This window comes from Trichosurus vulpecula, chromosome 4, assembly GCF_011100635.1.
Source record: "Trichosurus vulpecula isolate mTriVul1 chromosome 4, mTriVul1.pri, whole genome shotgun sequence".
NCBI classification, from domain to species: domain Eukaryota; kingdom Metazoa; phylum Chordata; class Mammalia; order Diprotodontia; family Phalangeridae; genus Trichosurus; species Trichosurus vulpecula.
Genome location: NC_050576.1, coordinates 55,970,387 through 55,993,115, shown reverse-complemented (window position 1 = coordinate 55,993,115; position 22,729 = coordinate 55,970,387). Strand labels below are relative to the sequence as shown.

General features: G+C 40.0%; 1 protein-coding gene and 1 non-coding gene across 2 annotated transcripts in view; both read left to right on the top strand.

The window, feature by feature from the left end:
* RGS5 (regulator of G protein signaling 5) overlaps positions 1-22,729 on the top strand; it is a 113,198-nt gene that overhangs the window by 74,356 nt on the left and 16,113 nt on the right. Inside the window, exon 3 of the mRNA XM_036754553.1 lies at positions 9,027-9,088. Coding sequence (XP_036610448.1) covers positions 9,027-9,088 — 62 coding nt within the window. The remainder of the gene's footprint in view (positions 1-9,026; positions 9,089-22,729) is intronic.
* Positions 18,762-18,868, top strand: LOC118849254. Its single transcript, XR_005010307.1, has one exon. It is a non-coding gene; the product is annotated as a U6 spliceosomal RNA (small nuclear RNA).

Below are 22,729 nucleotides of genomic sequence, written 5' to 3'. Positions count from 1 at the left end.
CATCCCATCTCTCTCCTGCCTTTTACCCAATAGAACACTGAATTCATCATTTCTTTCCTCAACCACACAAACCTCTCTCTAACCCACCTCAACTTCTGCTTTCCCTCACCTCCAATATCTAACTCATCAGTAAGTCCTATTAACCTTCTTTTTCAATATCTCATCTTCATTTCTATTCCTTCTACTGCTCCACTAGATCAAGCCCTAATAGCCTCTCATTTGATCTATTGTAACAAGAATCTAACTGATCTCTCAGCCTCTAATCCATCCTAAAGTCTATGGCCAAATCTTCCTAATGCATAGCTCAGATAATGCCATTCCTCTGTTAAAAAAGTCTTTGTAGTTTTCTCATCACCTACTAGATAAAGCTCAGACTTTTTAGTACATCATTCAAGGCTATGTGTTATATATCTCCAACCTACCTTCCTAGTCTAATCTCTCACTACTTTGTAAATGCTAAAGCATTGGATAGATAGATAGACAGACAGACAAATAGATAATGCAGACAGACAGACAGACAGACAGACAGATAGATAGATAGACAGGAAGACAGACAAGCTAGACAGATATATAAGACAGCCATAGATAAGATAAGCACATAGATAAGAGAAGATATACATAAATAGATAGATAGATACATAGATAGATACATAGATACATAGACAGAAAGGCAGAAAGATAGATAAGATAGACATTGATAGACAGATACGATAAGCAGATAGATAAGATAGACCTAGATAGATGATTGGTAGATAGATAGATAGACAGATAGATAGAAGATAGGTAGATAGATTGATATTAAAATGATAGAATATTTAGTAGACATTTGGCATCTTCTAAGAATTGTAATAAGTGCTAAGGATACAAATATAAGGAAGAAAGATAATCTCGACCCTCAGGAATTTTACATTCTAATGAAGGGAAATACACACACAAACAGATACATGTGTATAAATAAATAGTTATGTATGCACACCCATACATATGTAGATACATTTGTAAGTCTATATGTGTTTATATATGTTTATGTGTATATATTGTTCTCTAGCAGATTTAAATGTGCTTGAAGGAGAGACTTTTGGGTTGTACCCTCTAGAGGGCTGGATAAATATTTGTTGAATTAATGAATCTGTCCCTGCCCATAGTTTACTAAGTAACCATGGTTACTTTTAAGAGTTTAGGTTGGGAAATACCACTAATCGATTACTACATTAATAGTAATCTACATTATTATCTAAAATGTAATTTCAATGTTGAAGAAAGATTTGAAAAGGAGAGCGTGGTAACTGCATGGTAGAGCTATGAAGTTGGCCAGTAGGTACCCTGCCTCTTCCTTTCTGTTCCTTCCTCCCTTTCTCAAATGAGACAATATTTGTAAAAATGCTCATCACAGTGCCTGGCACATCATAGGCATTATATAAATGCTTATTCCTTTCTTTTCCCCTTCACTTTCCATTTCACTCCCACTTTTACTACCTGACTCCTCTTTTTTAAGCTCACAGCACTCTCAGGAAGGGTCCCTCTTGCCTCAAAGGATAAGCACCTCATAAAACTAATTATAAAGAGTGTGCTTCCATTTTGAGTTCCAATGACAGGTAATTGAGAAAGATTTTGCTGGGGGTTGGAGTAAAACAGTGAGTGATCTTCTGAGTGCCTTAAATTATATCACATGAAACAGGTATACCTATTTCAACTATGACCTTGAAAGATAGATCTTGTGGGCTATGGAAAAGGAAACAAGGGAGTGGGGAATCAACAATGGAATGTCAAGAGTTGGAAGGGCCTTACAGACCATCCTGTCAACTTTCCTGCCAATTTTTGCCCAAATTCTTCTCTTATCAGTAAGTTGTTTCCTATGAAGAAGCCATTGGAAGACCTAACTTAGACATTCACAGGAGAATCAAATGAATTATCATGAAAGATGTAAAAGTGGAACATAGTCAGAGGGTTTTGTGAATTAAACAGAGGCCAAGGCCTAGATAACTCATTCTTCTTTGGAAATGGAGACAAGAATCACCAGAAAATGAAATTATGAATAACTTCCTACAATGGTGCCACCATTTAAGTTCATAACACAAACATTCAAGGGATTCTTCATGTGTTTTATGAGTTGTTTAAGAGTCCAGATTCTTCCCTTTATCCCTATTTGAAAACAAGTTTTATTTTGTTTTTACCATTCACTACACCAGAATACCTGCTAGAAGGTTGATAAGGATAGGAAGAAAATATGAGATTCAAATCACTCATCGAGCTCACTTCACAAAAGGAGAAAAGTCCCATAATGATTCATTTTCTCTGCCTGAAATGGCCTCCCCTTTTCTCTGTCCTTCACCAAACTCACCCTTTCCTCCCATGCCTAGCTCAATTATTACCACTTTCAAGTTGTCCTTGACGCTTCTAGTCACTTCCCTTCTCTAAGCCCCTATTTTGAGTGCTTGCAACTTGATCAATGGGGAGCTATGTGGCACAGTGGATAGGATGCAAGACCTAGAATCAGGAAGACTCATCTTCTTGAGTTCAAATCTGGCCTCAGACACTAGCTATGTGACTCTGGGCAAGTCACTTAGCCTTGTTTGCCTCAGTTTCCTCACCTATAAAATGAGCCAGAGAAGGAAATGGCAAACCACTCCAGTATCTTTGCCAAGAAAACTCCAAATGGGGTCACAAGGTATCAGATACAACTGAAACAACTGAAATACAAAAATTTGATCATTGCTGGACATCAGAAAAGTTGAGGATACAAAGAAGCACAATGCATGTTGTCTCCCTAGTGAATATTGCAAGCTAGTTGAAGAAGAAGAAACAAGTATAAAAAATATAAATTTAATATAAGACATACTCATTTTGTATTCCTCACAGAAGCTAGAAGGGTACTGGGCAAGTTATTAGAGCCCAAGAATATTTATTGAATAACGAATTGGTTGCAAGTGGTTTCAATCACTGAGAGGGAGCAGGCAGAGAACAAAATGTGCCAATGGGTGAAATGAACTTCAATTTTTCAATCTTGTCTTTTTGGCTTCTTGCCAGTAGCTCTTGCAAAGCCTTTGTGGAGGCCATTGGGATGATGAGGAAGCATTAGGTTTTTAGATCATCTGTGAATTTCATTTATCCAGGCCATCCCGAGAAGAATTAAATGGCTACCAGTAAAATGTTTTTTCTTTTACCTTTTGTTTATTCGCTGTATCACCATTCCTGACCAGTCACCTTCCCCTCACCTCCAACATATCTTCTCCATCCTATCCACCAACTCAAGAATTAGAGTCTGCCACGACCTCTAAAACCAGGGTGTTTACTGGTCACTTTTTTCTCTATCTCTTTTATTTCCAAAGCCTTGCCTTAATGAAGGGACCGGAGTTCAGGGAATTGAAACAGAATGAACTTGGATACTTCCTGGGCTGGTAATCAGCATGCTGGGTCTCATGCAGTGGGAGATGTATCCTGCTTGACTTTGTGTCTTTGAATCAATCTGAGCTAATTTAAACCCCAGGCAGACTTTGCAGATGTCCCTTTCAGGGATTTAATTTTGGCTGTGATGTGCTACCACTATTGACCATTAACCTAGTTTTCAAAAGCCCATTAGAGACAAATTGGATATGGTAACACACTCCAGCCCAGTGTCCCTCCTCATGTGATAGCTCCTTATTGATACCTCTTACTCACTGGAGGAGAAGGGGAGACAGTGAATGCACTTCTATCTGGAGAGAATATTCACAGAGCTAAGCACTCTGGGGCCTTGAAGAAGTCGATAAGTTCGCTAGTCTATTTCCCTGCCTCCAGGCAGGGGGGCTTTGATTTCTTTATTACAAAGTTTTAATGAATCCTCCTACCTCAGCTAACTTAACCATCCAGCCATCCATCAAATATTTGTTGAGTACCCATTTGCAAGCCCTGTATTTTGCCCTAAATCTCTTCATTTCATGTTCTTTTCTTCTTGGGTTCACAGAAACCTGGCTTTCCACAGAAGATTAAGCATTAATTTTTATTTGGGGTGGGGAGGCAAACAGGGTGAAGTGACTTGCCCAAGATCACACAACTAGTAAGTGTCTGAGTCCAGATTTGAATTCAGATCCTCTTGATTCTGGGGCCAGTGTACCTACTGTACCTACTATACCACTACTATACCTACTGTACCACCTAGCTGCCCCTGCATTCAATCTTTTTTTTAAAAAGTGTTTTACTATTTAATATTTTTTAGTTTTCAACATTGATTTCCACAAGAATTTGAGTTACAAATTTTCTCTCCATTTCTACCCTCCCCCCCCACCACAAGATGGCATACATTCTGATTGCCCCTTTCCCCTGTCTGCCCTCCCTTCTGTCACCCCGCTTCCCTCCTTATCCCTATTCCCCTTACTTTCTTGTATGGCAAGATAGATTTCTATACCCCATTGCTTGTATATCTTATTTCCCAGTTGCATGTAAAAACAACTTTTTTGAGTATTTGTTTTTAGAACTTTGAGTTCCAAATTCTCTCCCTTCTTCCCTCCCAACCCACCCTCCTTGAGAAGGCAAGTAATTCAACATAGGTCACATGGGTACTGTTATGAAAAACACTTCCATAACAGTCATGTTGTGAAAGACTAACTATATTTCCCTCCAACCTATACTGTCCCCCTTTATTCAATTTTCTCCCTTGATCCTGTCCCTTTTTAAAAGTGTTTGCTTTTGATTACCTCCTCCCCTGATCTGCCCTCCCTTCTATCATCCCCCCTCTCTTATTCCCTTCCTCCCTACTTTCCTGTAGGGTAAGATACCCAATTGAGTGTGTATGTTATTCCCTCCTTAAGTCAAATCCAATGAGAACAAGATTCACTCATTCCCTTTCACCTATCCCCTCTTCCCTTCCAATAGAGCTGCTTTTTCTTGCCACTTTTATGTGAGATAATTTACCCCATTCTGTCTCTCCCTTTCTCCTTCTCCCAATTTATTCCTTTCTCACCCCTTAATTGTATTTATTTATTTATTTTTAGATATCATCCCTTCATATGCAACTCACCCTGTGTATATTCCCTTCAACTACCCCAATACTGAGAAAGGTTTCATGAGTTACAAATATCATCTTTTCATGTAGGCATGTAAATAAAACAGTTCAACTTTAGTAAGTCACTTATGATTTCTCTTTCCTGTTTACATTTTCATGCTTCTCTTGATTCTTGTATTTGAAAGTCAAATTTTCTAGTCAGCTCTGGTTGGTCTTTTCATGGAGAAAGCTTGAAAGTCCTCTATTTTATTGAAAATCCATATTTTGCCCTGGAGTATTATATTCAGTTTTGCTGGATAGGTGATTCTTGGTTTTAATTCTAGCTCCTTTGTAGCTCCTTTGACCTCCAGAATATCATATTCCAACCCTTTGGATCCCTTAACGTAGAAGCTGCTAGATCTTGTATTATCCTGATTATATTTCCACAGTATTCGAATTGTTTATTTCTGGTTGCTTGCAATATTTTCTCCTTGACCTGAGAACTCTGGAATTTGTCTACAATATTCCTATGAGTTTTCTTTTGGGGATCTTTTTCAAGAGGTGATCAGTGGATTCTTTCAATTTCTATCTTACCCTCTGGTTCTAGAATATCAGGGCAGTTTTCCTTGATGATTTCTTGAAAGATGATGTCTAGGCTCCTTTTTTGATCGTGGCTTTCAGGTAGTCCAATAATTTTAAATTATTTCTCCTGGATCTATTCTCCAGGTCAGTGGTTTCTCCAATGAGATATTTCACATTGTCTTCTATTGTTTTCATTCTTTTGGCTTTGTTTTATAATTTCTTGATTTCTCATAAAGCCACTAGCTTCCGCTTGTTCCATTCTAATTTTTAAGGTAGTATTTTCCTCAGTGGTCTTTTGGACCTCCTTTTCCATTTGGGTAATTCTGCCTTTTAAGGCATTCTTCTCCTCATTGGCTTTTTGGAGCTCTTTTTCTATTTGGGTTAGTCTATTTTTAAGGTGTTTTAAGGTCTCCTTTAGCAAGTCATTGACTTGTTTTTCATGATTTTCTTGCATCACTCTCATTTCTCTTCCCAATTTTTCCTCCATTTCTCTTACTTGCTTTTCCAAATCCTTTTATTTTTAGCTCTTCCATGGTCTGAGACCGATTCATACTTTTCTTGGAGGCTTTTGATGTGGGCTCTTTGACTGTTGACTTCTTCTGGCTGTATGTTTTGATCTTTGTCACCAAAAATATTCTATAATCTGAGTCCTTTTTTGCTGCTTGCTCATGTTCCCAGCCAACTACTTGACCCTTGAGCTTTTTGTCAGGGTATCACTGCCTTCAGAGTGGAGAGTGCTTTGTCCCAAGCTTTAGGGGTCTTGCACTGCTGTTTTCAGAGCTACTTCTACACAGCAAGTTCTTCCACACCAGCATTCCTCCTCCCCCAAGAACTGCCAACCAGGACTGCAACCCAGTTCCAAGCAGGGCAAAGCAAGAGAACCCTGCCTCTGCACCAGCAAAGTGCTCCCTGCATTACTGCTCTGATCTGCCACTTGATTCCTCCTACCTTCTGGGCCAGGGACTCCGGAAGCAGCTGATGCTGGAGCTCTGGAAGCAGCTGGCAGAGCTTCCTGCTGCAGCCACCTTGGCCTCCCTGGGGCTAGGGCCTGACCATCCACTTCTCTCAACCAGATCCAGCAGTTTTCCCACTGACCTGCTAAGTTGTCTTCGGTGTTTGTGGGTTGAGAAGTCTAGTAACTGCTACAGCTCAGTGATTCATGGCCCTAAGGCCTGCTCCACCCCATATATTCCCAACCTGGTCATTCCTGGTGTGGTCCATGCTGAGCTGCATGCCGCTCCCAATGTGGTGCAATATACCCTTCCTAGTGACCATCCAGGCAGTCCTTGGCTGGAGATCTGCTTCCCTCTGTTGTTTCATGGGTTCCATAGCTCTAGAATTTGTTCAGAGCCATTTTTACAGGTGTTTGGAGGGATTTGGGGGAGACCTTAAGCGAGTTCCTGTTTTCCAGCTGCCATCCTGGCTCCATCCACTGCATTCAATCTTAATCCTTTTCAGTACTCCTTTCTCTCATGCCCTAATGCCATCCTGGAGCAGGGGAAGGAAAAGAGGCACATTCATTCCTCCTCATTTCCACATCGAGACCATTTCCTTTGCTACCATCCCTCAGCAGCCTGTACTAATTTAAAGTATTTTATCTTTGGATCAGAGGGCTAGAACTAGAGTGACCTGCCATTTTTTCTAGACAAGTGGGAAATTCCTCTTTGGGAACTGATTTATATACTCATGGCATATTATTTTGAATATCCAGACTAGTGGCAACAAAAGTAAAGTGGCTTGCCCAGGATCTCATAGCTAGTAAATGAGATGGGATTTGAATTCAGGTGTTCCTGATTCTTGCACTAGTGCTCTATCTAGTTGCCCCTCAGGAGAAGCAATTATGCAGAAAATTTAGGCAAAGTATCTACAAGTTATTCATGTGAACTGGGTTGTTGGAAGCCCAGTGCCTCTGTTATCCTAATAAATGCTTCAAATCTTTGATTATAAAGCATAAGGAGGGAAAGGAAGGAAGGAAGGATGGAAGGAAGGAAGGAAGGAAGGATGGAAGGAAGGAAGGAAGGAAGGAAGGAAGGAAGGAAGGAAGGACTTATTAAGTATCTACTACATGCCAGGAGCTGTGCTAAACACTTTAAAAACCTGATCCTCACAATAACATGGGGAGGTGGGTGCTATTATTATCCCTATTTTATAGTTGAGAAAACTGATTCAAACAACTGTAACTTATCCGGGTTCATATAGCTAGTAAGTGTCCGAAGCCAGATTTGAACTCGGATATTCCCTACTCCAGACCTAGAGCTCTATCCATTGTGCCATCAGCAGCCAGCCTCAGTAAAACTGAGACCTGGGAAAAACCTTAGCTTGAAAGGTCAAGGTCTCCCACTGCATCCGAGGTAATCTCCAGTTATCCTAATCTATGTCTCACCCCTGGACCCAGAAGGCTCCCAAGGAGAGAGTGAGACTGGCGACTTTGCGCAGCCCTCCCTCCTTTAAATCCAATTCACTTGCAAATCATGGTATCACCTCTCTGAAGTAATGGTCCTCTTGGAGAATGAAGAACAAACAACAGCATCAGCTGTCTCAGAAAGATGAAATGAATTGCTTCTGGTCACATTGATGATAAATATGGAGCCAAGGATTCAAACCCAGGTCTTACCTGATTCAGTTCTTATCTACAACACCAGGTACAGTCATGCTAGGGAGGCATCTCTTCTGATGCCTCCCCATAGGGTGGCAATGACTGGGTTTTCAGTGCTCTCCCAATGGAATGCAACCATTCCATTTGGCACATTCCACCATGCTGGGAAGCTTTAAGAAAACAACTTGTCCAAGGGCCAGCCTAGTTAAACTCTGAGAAGGTCACTACCAGGAGGCCAGCTGTCAGGGATGATCCCTTTTTTGGAAGGGATGTGGTCTTCACTGGTTGAGGCAGCACCTGCTCTGATGAAACGAGTAGGGAAGGAGAGGAAAAGTCAGACGTTTGATTCCCAGAGAGGGACAATTGGGTGAAGCTGCGTTCGTCGGGTGCCAGCTTTATGGAGATCATGGTCATGGTTAGGTGGTGTGCAGTGAGCCCTGGGTTCACATTCCAGCTGTGCCAAGTACTAGCTGTATGGCCTCAAGCAAGTCAAATGACTTTTCTGAACCTCAGTTTTTCCTTCAGTGAAATGAGGAGATTGGACCAGATGATATGCAATGTCCCTTACAGCTTTAACATCCTATGATTCTGTAATCGAGACTGTGGAGGGATACAAAGGAAATACCAAGTGCAGTTTCCAAAGGCCCCAGGGACGAGTTCTTAAATTGGGCCAGCCATTGCACAAACAGGGTACCAGGATGAACAGGGGAGGCCCTATGGGGACATGATCACAAAGCCAGTCCTACAAATGGAAGAACAAGTCTGTTCCCCACATTCTACTGATTGAGAGCTAGAGGTCAGAAGAGGCGCCTTGATTGATCAACACGGCATATGTATAACTCTCCACTTACAGTCTTCACTCATTTCCTTCTCTTCCTTTGACTTTAGGCCTTCACCAGAAGAGGCTCTACAGTGGCGTGATTCCCTGGAGAAGCTTCTGCAGAACAACTGTAAGTCTTGACTGCTATTAGTGCTGGACCCAGAGTCAGGAAAATATTAGTTCAAATCTTGCCTTAAATATTTACTAGTAGTATCACCCTGGATAAGTCAATTAAGTTCTGTCTGCCTCACTTTCCTTATTTGTAAAATGAAGATGATATTAGCACCTACCTCCAACAGGTGTTGTCAGGACAAAATGAGATAATGTATGCAAAGTGCTTTGCAAACCTTACATCGCTATATAAATGCTGGCTATAATGATTATTATTAGTGTTCAGTCATTTCTCCATCATCTCTGACTCTTCATGACCCTATTTAGGGTTTTCTTGGCAAAGATACTGGAGCGGTTTGCCATTTGCTTTTCCAGCTCATTTTACAGATGGAAAAACTGAGGCAAACAGGGTTAAGTGACTTGCCCTGGGTCACACAGCTAGTAAGTGTCTGAGGCCAGAATTATTAATTGAGTTTTTTTTCATCATCCTTGCTAGGAAGTAGAGAATTGTAAGGGACCTTCACAATCAGAGTCTAATGTCCCTCATTTTGTAGAAAAGACAGTTTAAGTAATTCAGTTTTAAGTAATTCACTTGGGCAAGATTACACAGTGAGGTGATGACCCAGACAGTGCTTCCAAGTTTCTACCACTCTACTCCAGATTTCCTGTTGTGACTTTTCCATTGCTTCAGGTCTGACTCCATCCCCCATTTCTGATCTGTGAGCTGGATGTGCTTCCCAACTCATCCTTCACCATTGGCACCATTCCCTTGCCAGCTCTTCTGTCTCCTCTTTGCCGTATTTGCTCTTCATCTAGTACCTTAGCTCTCTACTGAATAATTTTGGGAATAGAACAAAACCACTTGATTGATTTAGCAAAAATTGTCTTAGAACACAGGGGATGGAAGGTCAAAATAGTTAAAATCAAGACTGGCAGAGCTGGAAAGGAGCCTTAGAAATCAACTAAGCCAAACTCTTAATTTTGCATATAGGGAAACTAAGGCCTACAGAGAAGTGACTTCTCAAGATCACCAACCTAGTTAGTGACAAGATTCAGAATCTCATGGAATCGTAGGATTTCAGAATTGTAAAGGACCTCAATATACCTTCTTGTCCATTCATACCTGATAATCAAATCTATCTCTCTGCAGTTTCAACCCTTGAGAGTAGGGACTGTTTTGTTTTGCCTTTCTTTGAATTCCCAGCACTTACACAGTGCCTGTCACACAATAGGCTCTTAATAAGTGCTAGCTGGCTGATTGATTAATCTTATTTTTGCCCTTAGTGGTCAAATAAATTCTAAGCTCCTTGAGAGCAGGTGCCGTCTTTTGCCTCTCTTTGTATCCCCATCACTTACCACAATTCCTGGCACATAGTATGCACTTAACAAATGTTTATTGATTCATGTAAATTGAACAAGGCCTTTTCCCACATGGTATTCCTTTTAGTAATTTAAGATTGCCACACTTAGTCCTTCTCTTCTCCAGGTTAAACATTCCTAGTTCTTCAATCAATCTTCATATGCCAGGAATTCAAGGTCTTTGAGCATTGTGGGTTGCTCTCTTAGAGACCAATCAATCGATAAATATTTATCAACAGCTTCCCAGGCTACATGAGAGCCAGAGCTCCTCATTGCATTTTCTCCAATGTGGTAACAACAAATGAACCCAATATTCCAGGTGTGGTCTGAGCAACAAGACTATGAGTTCCCTAGAACTGAGTTCCTAGTCCTGCAACTCCTCACTCCCAAGCTAGGGTTTTTGTTCTTCTCTTTCCAGTCCAAAGATCCTTCTCTTTAGAAAAGAAAACAGAAGCCAAGAAGTAATTGTGCCTTCTTCCTATTGTCTATTATTATCATCTTATCTGCTACTTATCCCTCCTTTAGTGCTTCTCTTCTTTTCCAATAGAGTTTTTAAAAGCCCCCTTTTCATTGTTCTCAGTATTCCAAAACATCTCTTCTGATTCTGTATAATTAATTTTTTTTAGTAAGTACAACTTCCCATTCTTCACTCTCATTACTGTTGAACTGGACCTAGTTAACCAATAACACAGCCCTTTGGGGTGTCTTGGAGCCATTCAATTACTGGGTTAGTGTCCTGTATTAACTGAGATTTGACTTGTAGGTTTTATAATCCATGGAATTATGATGACAAAATGAACAATTACAGAATGAAAGCAATCCTTCTACTGCTTTTTATTGATGTCCTTAGCATGCCATAGTGTTCACTAGTCCTATGCTTGTGTCTTTAAAAGGAGCAGGAAGACAGATAAATATTGATCTATCCATGTGCATTCCTTTTGAGTCATTATAATCCTTGGGGAGAACTGCCAATATTTCTAGGGATGTTATTAGACAAAAAGCTGTTGGGATAAGCAAGCTAGAATAGGAGGTAAGCCAGAGGCAGAGAGTTTTGAATCTTTAGTGTTTAGCTCAGGAGTTGATGTTTTTCATAGTGAAAGGCACCAAATCTTTTATTTTCAAGGGCCTGTGTCTTTGGGGCCTGTCTCTTACATTCCAAGGGAACGACATCATTCATCATTTTAAAGTCCCATCCAATCAGTACTTCAGACATCCAAACCTCCCCAAACAACATAATTATGACTGAGAAAAGGCTGTAAATATTTGACCTAGAGGAATTAGAAAAGGACATTCAGTCTATCCCCCTGCCAACAAGCAGGATCATGACTTCTGCATGGTAGGTACTTCATAAGTATGAATGAAAGAATGGATGAATAATGAATCTTCATGCATACTACACCTACCTGTTCCCCACCCCCCCATCCCCGCCCCCACTCTTATCTGCCAACAGACTTCAAGCCAGCACCATCAAATGCTGTACCAGGGAGCCAGGGACCATTCTCCTCCCCTCATCCTTTATCGTCGTGTTGCCCAATTTCTAGCAGGCACTAGATGCTGATCCATCTTTTAGCTTCCCAAGGTCTGCAAGACCTCACCTTCAGCCCTGCTGCCCTCATGGTCTGAACTTCCCTAGGTACCACCTGACCTTTCCATTGGCCATGAAATGAACCAAACCATCCTTTATGGGTTGTCTCCATCTTTCAGACTGTGAGCTTCTTTTCTATTTGCATCCTCAATACTTAGCACAGTGCTTGGTACATAGTAAGGGCTTAATAAGTGCTCTTAAATTTTTTTTATTTATTTTATTATGAATTTAAGAAATAGGCATTTCCATAACATGGTAGAATAGGGGGAAAAGAGATGATTGTACATGAAACTGAAAGTCTATTGTGTACCACTTCTTATTCCTTTTAAATATATAATAAAGTTATTATGCAATTTTCTTTTTTCCCCTTTTTTCTTACCTCCCCACCCCCACCCTAGAGATGGCTCTCATTAGACACAAATTTCCATTTCATTCCAATGAACTGGGCAGTTCAGTCTTTTCCTTCAAAAACCTAATTCCAGTGCATATCAATCCTATTTGCAAGTTAAAAACTAACACATCTCATGTCCCACAATGGTAATATATCTAGCATTAGCCCATAGAGCTGTTAAATGTTTGGGGAAAACCAAAAGGCCAGAAAACTTGGTATGTAAACATTTTTGTTTCCAAGATTACATCTTTCTGATTGAGTATAACAATTTACACATCCAGAAGAGGACACAGAACATTCACTCTAAGTCTTGTGTCTTGATTTGCAGTGAATTTAGACAGTCTTTGTGCTAATTCTGGGTACTACCCATGACCCCTTAAAGTAAACCTCTTTTCTCTTGATCTTTCCTTAGTGGAAATGAAAACAGCTGGGTACACTCCTCTTAAAAACGGAAAACGACTTTTATGTTTTTTGAAGACCATGATTAAGCCACATCTTAACCTTCTCTTCTCCAGACTACACGATCTCAGATTCCTTGGGGTCTTAATCATTGATGTGGCTATGCTCTAAAAATGTTCCAACTCCTATATGTTCTATTTCAGTTAGGGAGGATCATCTGGCTTTTATTCAGGAGGTCTGGGGGGACTCACAAAGTGCATATTCTTTAGACTCAAAAATAAGTGGCCCTAGACAATTTAGATTAAGAATGGCCTTATTAAATAATCCCCCCAATGACAATATATGAGTCCAGGGAATTGAGATACCACACTCAGTCAGCAAGAAATTTCCATTCAAGACTTACTTTTCCCAAAACATTTTAAAGGTCGCAATGTTTCCTAGAGACACTGTTATTCATTTGATCCTTATTTAAGTAGGGTTGTTACTATCCGTGCTTCACATAGGGGTGCCAAATGATTTACTGAAAGCTCTAATCAGGATCATAACTCTGGGACTACCACCATGACTTCCCAGCCCAGCTCTATTAGGCAATCAGTTACTTATACAATCTTGTGACCATAAATAATAGTCAATCTCTTTGGCCTCAATTGGGATTAAAACTACTACATTGAACTCATTGGCAGTGTACTACCTGAATTAATCAATCCATTCCAGGTCCAAGGCCTGCCAACTGTTGTAGAATCAAAGAGCCCTATAGAGCTCATGTTACAGATAAGAAAATGGGTCAAGAAATATGGAATGACCTTCTCAAACTGACACAGCAAGTTAGTGACTAGCAGTTAGTCAACAAGCATTTGTTAAGCCCTAATTATATACCAAGAACAGTGCTAAGCATCAGGGACCTGAAGAAAGGCAGAAACAAGTCCTTGGTGAGTCAGTAAGAATGTACGCAGAACTTGCAATGCGCGACACACTTGCTAAGTGCTAATATAAAGTCCCTGCCCTCAAGGAACTCCCAGTCTAATGAGGGAGACAACGTGCAAACAACTGTGTGAATACAAGATATAGAGAGAGCGAATGGAAGGTCATCTCAGAGGGAAGGCACTAATGTGGAGTGGTGGGGGGAGAAGAGGACCTAGAATGGCCCCATGAAGAAGGTGCGATTTAAGCCAAGTCTTGAAAGAAGCAAGAAAAGCCCAGAGAAGGCCATGAGGAAGAAGAGAATCCTAGGCAGACTGATTCTTCATCCTACAGATGCTATTTTAACATCAGAAATATGACTACATCCCAGGTCTCCTGCCTGTACAGTATGCTTTCCATTTATCTCATTTAGTTCAAATATATATAATGTTTAGCAAAGTGTCATATACACAGAGGTATTTAAAAATACTTACAAGTAACACAGTGGATAGAGTGCCAGGCCTGGAGTCAGGAAGACTCATCTTCCTGAGTTTAAATCTGGCCTCAGACACTTACTAGCTGTGTGACCCTGGGCAAGTCACTTAACCTTGTTTGTCTTAATTTCATCATCTGTAAAACGAGCTGAAAGAGGAAATGGCAAACCACTCCAGTATCTTTGCTAAGAAACTCCAAATGAAATCACAAAGAGTCGGGTATGACTGAAAAATGACTGAACAATGGCGATAACCATGACCCACTATCATCATCCTTGATATATAAAGCGAATGATGATACAAATCTATTGGAATTAAAAGCTACAAATCATCCTTGGAAAAAAGCCATGTGGATTGTAAGGAGTTGAAGCATAAAATCAATCAGCTCTTCTGGATGCCAATAATTTAGAAATGGACTCATCATCCTGGGAAGTTATATTCAATAGTCTTTCCTTAATTGTATACATGTTAGTTGTTCTCAGTGTCACTTCACACTGTGAGACCATTGATTCACCAAACGCCCAACTGGAGACCTTAGGACTTGAAGGGGGCCTGGGCAGTAATTCAGTCCAGCCTCCTTATTTTTTGGATGGGAAATTATGGTATAGAGAAGATTAGTGACTTGCCCAAGGTGGTAGCTAGTACATTGGAGAAAGGGGATTTGAACTCATGACTTATTGACTCCAAACATAGTACTCCCTTCATTACCCCATGATGTTTTATCCCCCTTTTGGATATCAGTTTATCTGTTCATCGTTACTCAAATTCGACTGTTTTTAGAACTAATAATATTATGGGAAGCTCCTGCAGAAGATTAAGGGGGAGAGGTCAGAGTTATCCCACATCTGTTGTTCAGTTGTTTTTCAGTCATATCTGACTCTTCATGACCCCATTTGGGGTTTTCTTGGCAAAGATACTGGAGCTCATTTTACAGATGAGGAAACTGAAGCAAATAGGGTTAAGTGACTTGCATAGGGTCATTCAGCTAGTATCTGAGGCTAGATTTGAACTCAGGAAGATAAGTCTTTCCTGACTTCAGGCCTGGCACACTCCTTCTATGTACCGCTTAGCTGTCCATTATTCCAAATGCTAGGGTTCAGAATGTAAGGGCAAAAACTTTGTGTCAAATCAAATAGAAAAGGAGGCCATTTTTAGAAACTTAGACTCATTTGTACACCATGATCCTTGGATTCTTGCCTTAACTTGTCCCACCTTTGTCTGTTTTGCCCTTTGTGTCCCAATTAAACTCGATTTCTATGCCTTGGTCATAATTCCTGATTCTCCCTTTCTCCCATTCCACCTCCTTGTTGCCTGGTGATAGCTGACCTTTTGGTCATATTTGACTCCCTCCACTAGCTTCAGGCTCATTCCATTAAGAGTTTCTGTCTGTGGCAGACCCTGTCCCAGGAGTGAAATTGAGGGTATATATAACAATAGGAAAAGGACATTAGCAAAATTACATTCAGTTTGGGGTTTTTGTTGTAGTAGTTGTTATTTAATAATTCTTAATTAACAACAGATGGTAGCCTCACATATCCAGAGCTAAAAAAGTAACTCATAGGATATTTAGTACAACCTACTCATTTTACAGATGTGAATATTGAGGCACTGAGGAGGTGACTTGCCCAAGGTCACACAAGCAATCAAGGTCAGAGGATCATTCACATTACTGCACAGTGTCTGACACATATTAAATGTTTAATAAATGCTTGTTGATTGAATAATTGGTTCTCAGTAATCCCTTTTCCTGCTAGATACTGGTGACCCTGTCCACTGGACAAATGGGCAAGTGGATCATTCAGCCACTGGCCATCCTACTCATTCCACCCTACTTCCAGTAAGGCACTTATAGTGGAGTGGGGGCAGCAATTTCCACTGATACAAGGTGAGCCAAAAGTCATTGATCAATTCCTCTAAGAGAAGAGAGTGAGTCATTGAGTGAAAAACTGAAATGTTTTGTATTATCATGGAGTAGTCAGTAATAGTCAAATATTTATTAAGATAGGTAATGCAGTGGAGAGAGTGCTGAGCCTGGAGTCAGGAAGGCTCAACTTCATGAGTTCAAATCTGGCCCCAGAGAGACAGAGCCAAAATGGCAGAGAGAAGCCAGGTAGCTGCATGAGCTCTCCCCAGTTTCCCTTGGAAACAACATTAAATTAAGCCTCTAAATGGATTCTGGAGTGACAGAACCCACAAAAAAAGAGAGTGAAACCATTTTCCAGCTTGAGATAACTTTTAAGGACCTCAGAAAAGATCTGTCTCACTTGGATAAAAGGGGAGTGTAGCCCACCACAGACAGTGTCCGAGCATGTCATCGAGAAGCTCTGAGCCCCAGCACAGGTCACCAACCACGTATTCTCAGTCCTGGCTCAGCGAGCCAGCAGTGAGGCCTCTGGCCCCAGTGCAGAAGACAAATTGCAAGCCCTGGAACTCTGACAGAACAGATGTGGCAAGACCGAGCCACCCCTAGCACAGTGGGCAAGCCGCAAGCACCTGAAGCCCCAGAGTAGAAAGCCAGTGACCAAGCCCCTGGCCCCAAGCATAAGAAGCCTAAGACAGGGCCCCCTGTGCCCCAGAAGTAAAGCTCAAAGTTAAGTCATGAAATAGGCTGAAAAACGAGTAAGAAATGAGTAAGAGAGCCCTGACCAGAGAACGCTTCTATGGCAACAAGGAAGATCAAAACACAAACTCAGAAGAGGAAATCACTGTCAAAATGCCTACATGTGAAGCCTCAAAGGGTGTCTGAATTGGTCTGAAGACCAAAAAGTCCTCTTGGTAGAAACTAAAAAGGATCTTCATAATCATGTAAGAGAGGTAGAAGAAAAATTGAGAAAAGAAATGGGAGTTATGAAGGAGAATTATGAAAAAAGAGTCAACAGCTTGGAAAAAGGAAGCACAAAAATTGACTGAAGCAAACAACTCCTTTAAAAGTAGAGTTGGCCAAATGGGAAAGGAGGTACAAAAGCTACCTGAAGAAAATAATTCCTTAAAAATTAGAATTGGGAAAGTGGAAGATAATGACCATGAGACACCAAGAATCATTCAAGCAAAATCAAAAGAATGAAAAAATAGAAAGAAATGTAAAATACGTCATTAGAAAAAATGACTGGCCTGGAAAATAGATCCACAAGAGATAATTTAAGAAGTATTGGCCTTCCTGAAAGCCATGATAAAAAAAAGCCTGGGCAGCATCTTTCAAGAAATTATCAAATCTGACCCCAGATACTTACTGGCTGTGTGACCCTCAGCATGTCATTGGTTCCTATTTGCCTCAGTTTCCTCATCTGCAAAATGAGCTGGCAAACCCCTCCAGTATCTTTGCCAAGAAAATCACCAATGGGGTTACTAAGAGTTGGGCATGACTGAAAAATGGCTGACCGATAACCGCAATATATTAAGCACTTACTAATAAGCCCAGTATGTGCCAGGCACCGTGGCAAATGCTGGTGAAAGAAAGAATGAAAAAAAAAAACAGCTTCTTCTCTTAAGAAGCTCACAGTATAATGAGGGAGACAACATGAAAAATGTCTAAATACAAATAATCTATATAAGTAGGACAAACTGGAGCTTAACCAACAAAATGAAGGCATGGAAGTTAAGGGAGAATCAGGAAAGGCTTCCTGTAGAAGGCGAGATTTTAGCTGGGACTTCGGAGTAGAGCTTTATTACACTTTAATGGGTCGAGTAGGATTTTATTGTTCTTAATTTATAAGGAAGTTAAGATATAGAGTGGCTTGTCAAGGTTCCCAGCATGCACTTGGGCTAGCCTGAATTAAAGGCAGCATGGAATAATGGAGAAGATATTGGATTTAGAGTCAGAGAGAAAGAAGTTCAGAAACTTATTAGTCATGTGGTCCTGGGCAAGTCATTGAATCCATCTGCGTCATCATTTCCTTATCTATAAAATGAAGGAGTGAGTGGGGCTAAGTTGGATCCTTCCAAGTCTCAATCTATGACCCTGTCAGTTAGCTGTCCACAAGCTCATTACATGAAACAGGTGTAATCTCACTGGTTTCAGTTCGAAGTGAGTGGGGGGTTCCAGTTCAGTGTTGGTATCCTTTCCCAAGATCTTTTTGGAATAGGGGCTGAGCATAATTAGAACCTTAGAAGAAAACAATTTGACATCTTGTATTTAAAGCAATTAAATCTCAGATCAGTATTGAGAAGGAAGAGGACTGTATTCCTCCTTGGGATAGTCAGTTACTCCTGTGCCAGTATATAATAATAATAACAATAATTAATTATAATGATCACAATAAAAAATTGCATTTATATATTGCTGTCAGGTTTGCAAAAGTGCTTTACATTTGCATCTCATTTGATAGATGCAACCCTCAACAACCTTCAAAACAACCCTAGAAGTTATGTGAAATTATTATGCTCATTTTACTGGCAATAAAACTGAGTCAGGTAGTGATTGAGTGACTTGCTCATGGTCACACAACTAGTAAGTGAGGCCAGATTTGAACTCAGGTTTTCCCAACTTCAGATCCAGCACTCTATTGAGGGTGCTACCTAGCTGACTCACTAAGTGAAAGTAGGTGCTGTTAGCAATGATAGGCAGGTGTTTGCTTTGTCAGCACATATACTAAAATTGGAATGATACAGAGAAGATTAGCATGGCCCCTGTGCCAGGATGACACAAAAATTCATGAAGCGTTCCATATTTTCTTAAGAATGTAATTGACTCAGTCAGGCACTTTTGAGGGTTGCTTTGCTGACATAATGCTTGTTCCTAATGTACACACATTTTATCCCTTGCCAATGGTGCAATAACCACTGATGACCAACCCCACCCCCCCCAAGAAAAAGAAAAAAAGAGAAAAGATGATAGGTAGGAACAAGAAGAGGAGGAAATTAAAAGGAACCCCATTTCTGGACTATCTGTTCATTCTCAGGTAGAAACCATTGGGGAAACTGCAAGTGATTTAATAGTCTAAATGTCCAAAGTCATCTATCTCCATTCATTCCTGGCTTGCTCAATTCATGCCTAGTTTCAATCTGACATGTGATTATAAAGCAACAGATTAGGGTCCTTAACAAACCAACAGCATTTTGTCTATGCAAATGATGATTGTCATTATATATAGACTATTTGGGAGGCTGGCTGCCCATTAATTGCAATAATACTGCCATTTTTCTAGACAAGTGGGAAATTTCTCTTTGGGAATTGACTTACATGCTTGTGGCACGTAATTTTGAATATCCAGACTAGTGGCAAATGATTGTACTTTGCAGAAGGATTTGATTTTTGGAAATAGACAGAAGGCATTAGGAGTTTAGGCTGATGCATAGGTGTTCTGTCTAAGCTGGCTGGGACTAGTTTGTTATTTTTTTTAATGAATATGACTATGAATTAACCCAAGCAAGCTTCTGTTCATCTGAAGGGGCCATTAATCTGTACAAAACAGTGCAGACTGTATATTCACTTAGTTTTAAAATGTCATATTATTTATGTTTTATTATATTTTATTTATTTTGTTAAATATTTCCCAAATGCATTTAAATTTGGTTGCAGATACACTGGGGAGTGTTTTAGGTGGTCCCTGAACTGTACATTTGACACTTCTGATGTACACTACGGGCTCCTTCCATTTCTAACAGTCCCAGAGTTATCTGTGGTCTACAAAGCACCTAGTACAGACACCAAAAATCACAAAGGCAGAGACAGAGCCAAGATGGCAAGTAAAGGCAGGGACTCACCTTAGTTCTCTGTCAAACCCCTCCAAATGTTTTTAAATAATGACTCTAAACAAATTCAAGAGTAAGAGAACCCACAAAAAGACAGAGTGAAACAATTTTCCAGCCTGAGACAATTCAGAAAGTTGGGAGGAAAGGTCTGTTGCACCAGGGCGAGAGAGGAATGTAGTCCAGCAGAGGGCCCACCAGCACAAAATGGGCCCCAGCAAACCAAGAGCAGGCCTTGGGGTGACTGAATCACTGGTAGCAGTGGTAGTTTCCAGACCTCTCAGCCCACAGATGGTAAGAGGATCAGACAACAGGTAAGAAGGAGATTTACAAGGGTCCCTTTGCTGGCACCAGGGAGGCAAGACTCTCTTGCATTGCCTGTACATGGATCTGGGTCACAGTCCTGGGTCTTAGTCCCAGTGTGAGGAGGAGCACTAGCACAGCAGAACTTGTGGAGGAAGGAGATCAGGGACCCTGGTCACAGTTTTAGGGTTGAAAAGAGTACTTGTGGTCAATCATGAATCAGTGCACAGTACAGGAGAGTAGTAAACACACCTCTCCCTAGACCATACCACCTTGGAAAAACCAAAAACTACAGGTCCCCAGAATTATCTCTGAAAACAGCAGCACAAAAAACCTGAACCATACTCTCTCTACTTGGGAAGCAGAAGCCCACTTTAGCATAGAGTTAAAAGTCAAGAAATAGGCTGGAAAATGAGAAAACAACAGAAAAAAATTCTGACCCATAGAATGTTACTATGGTGACAAGGAAGATCAAAACACACTTTTGGAAAGAGACAACAAAGTCAAAGCCCCTGCATCCAAAGCCTGAAAGGAAAATACAGATTGGTTTCAGGACATGGAAAAGCTCAAAAAATATTTTAAAACTCAAGTAAGAGAGGTAGAAGAAAAAATTGGGGAGAGAAATGAGAGGGATGCAAGGAAATAATGAAAAAAGAGTCAACAACTTGGTAAAGGAAGCACAAAAAAACACTAAAAAAAACACCTAAAAATAGAACAGGCCAAATGGTAAAAGAGTACAAAAATTCAATGAACAGAAGAATGCCTTAAAAAGCAGAATTGACCAGATGGAAAGAGATATATAGAAATTTATTGAAGAGAACTCCTTAAAAAGTAGAACTGGCTAAATGGAAAAGGAAGTACAAAAGCTCACTGAAGAAAATAATTTCTTAAAAGTTAGAATTGGGCAAGTGGAAGCTAATGGCTTTCTGAGACATCAGAAACAATCAAACAAAATCAAAAGAATGAACAAATAGAAGAAAATGTGAAATATCTCCTTGGAAAGTCAACTGACCTGGAAAATAGATCCAGGAGAGATGATTTAAGAATTATTGTACTACCTGAAAGTTATGATTAAAAAAAGAGCCTAAACATCTTTCAAGAAATTTCCAAGCAAAACTGTCCTCATAGCCTAGAGCCAGAGGATAAAATAGAAATTGAAAGAATCCACCAATCACATTCCTGAAAGAGACCCCAAAATGAAAACTCCCGGGCATATTACAGACAAACTCCAGACCTTTTATATCAAGAAGAAAATACTGCAAGAACCCAAAAAAAACAATTCAAATACATGGTGCCACAGTCAGGATAACATATGATTTAGCAGCTTTTACATGAAAGAATTGGAGGGCTTGTAATATGATATTCTGGAGGGCAAAAGAGCTAGCATAACAACCAAGAATCACATACCCAGCAAAATCGAGTATGATCCTTCAGGGGAAAAGATTTATATTCAATGAAATAGAGGACTTTCAAGCATTCCTACTGAAAAGAGCTGACTAGAAAATTTGACTTTCAAATACAAGATACAAAAGAAGCATAAAAAGATAAGCAGTGAAGAGAAATCACAAGGGATTCGATAAGGGTAAACTGTTTACATTCCTACATGGGAAAATTACATGTATATATATATATATATATATATATATATGTATGTATGTATATACATATATATGTACATATATATATATATATATATATATATCCTAAAAACTTTCTCAGGATTAGGGCATTTAGAAGGAGTATACATAGAAAGCAGAGGAGTGAGTTAAATGAGATGGTATGATTATATAAAAAAAAATTAAGAGATGAGAAAGAAGCATGCACTGGGAGAAGGGGAAAGTGAGAAGTAGAATGGAATAAATTATCTGACATAAAAGAAGCCTGAAGGAGTTTTTATAGCAATGGGGAAATGGGAGAAGTAGGGAGGGGAGCACATGAACCTTACTCTCATCAGAATTAACTCAAAGAGGGAATAATATACGTACTCAGTTGAGAGTAGAAATCTATCTTTAAGAAAGGGAGGGGGATAAGAGAAGTGTGTGGGGGAGCTGAAAGAAGGGAGAGCTATTTGGGGAGTTAAAAGTCAGAAGGAAAACACTTTTGAGAATGGATGGGAAAAAAGACAGAGTAGGATAAGTGGGGGAAATAGGATGGAAGGAAATACATAGTTGGTAATCGTTACTGTAAATGCATTTTTTACAGTGAGTTTCTCTGATAAAGACTTCATTTCTCAAACATATAAGAACTGAGTCAAATTTATAAAAATAAGAGCCATTTCTCAATTGGTAAATGGTCAAGGGATATGAATAGGCAGTTTTCAGACAAAGTAATCAAAACTGTATGTAGTCATATGAAAAAATACTCTAAGTCATTATTGATTACAGAAACGCAAACTAAAACAACTCTGAGGTACCACCCTACATTTATCAGATTGACAAGTGTGACAGAAAAGGAAAATGACAGTGTTGGAGGGGATGTGGGAAAATTGAGCCACTAATGCATTGTCAGTGGAGTTTTAAACTGATTCAACCATTCTGGAGA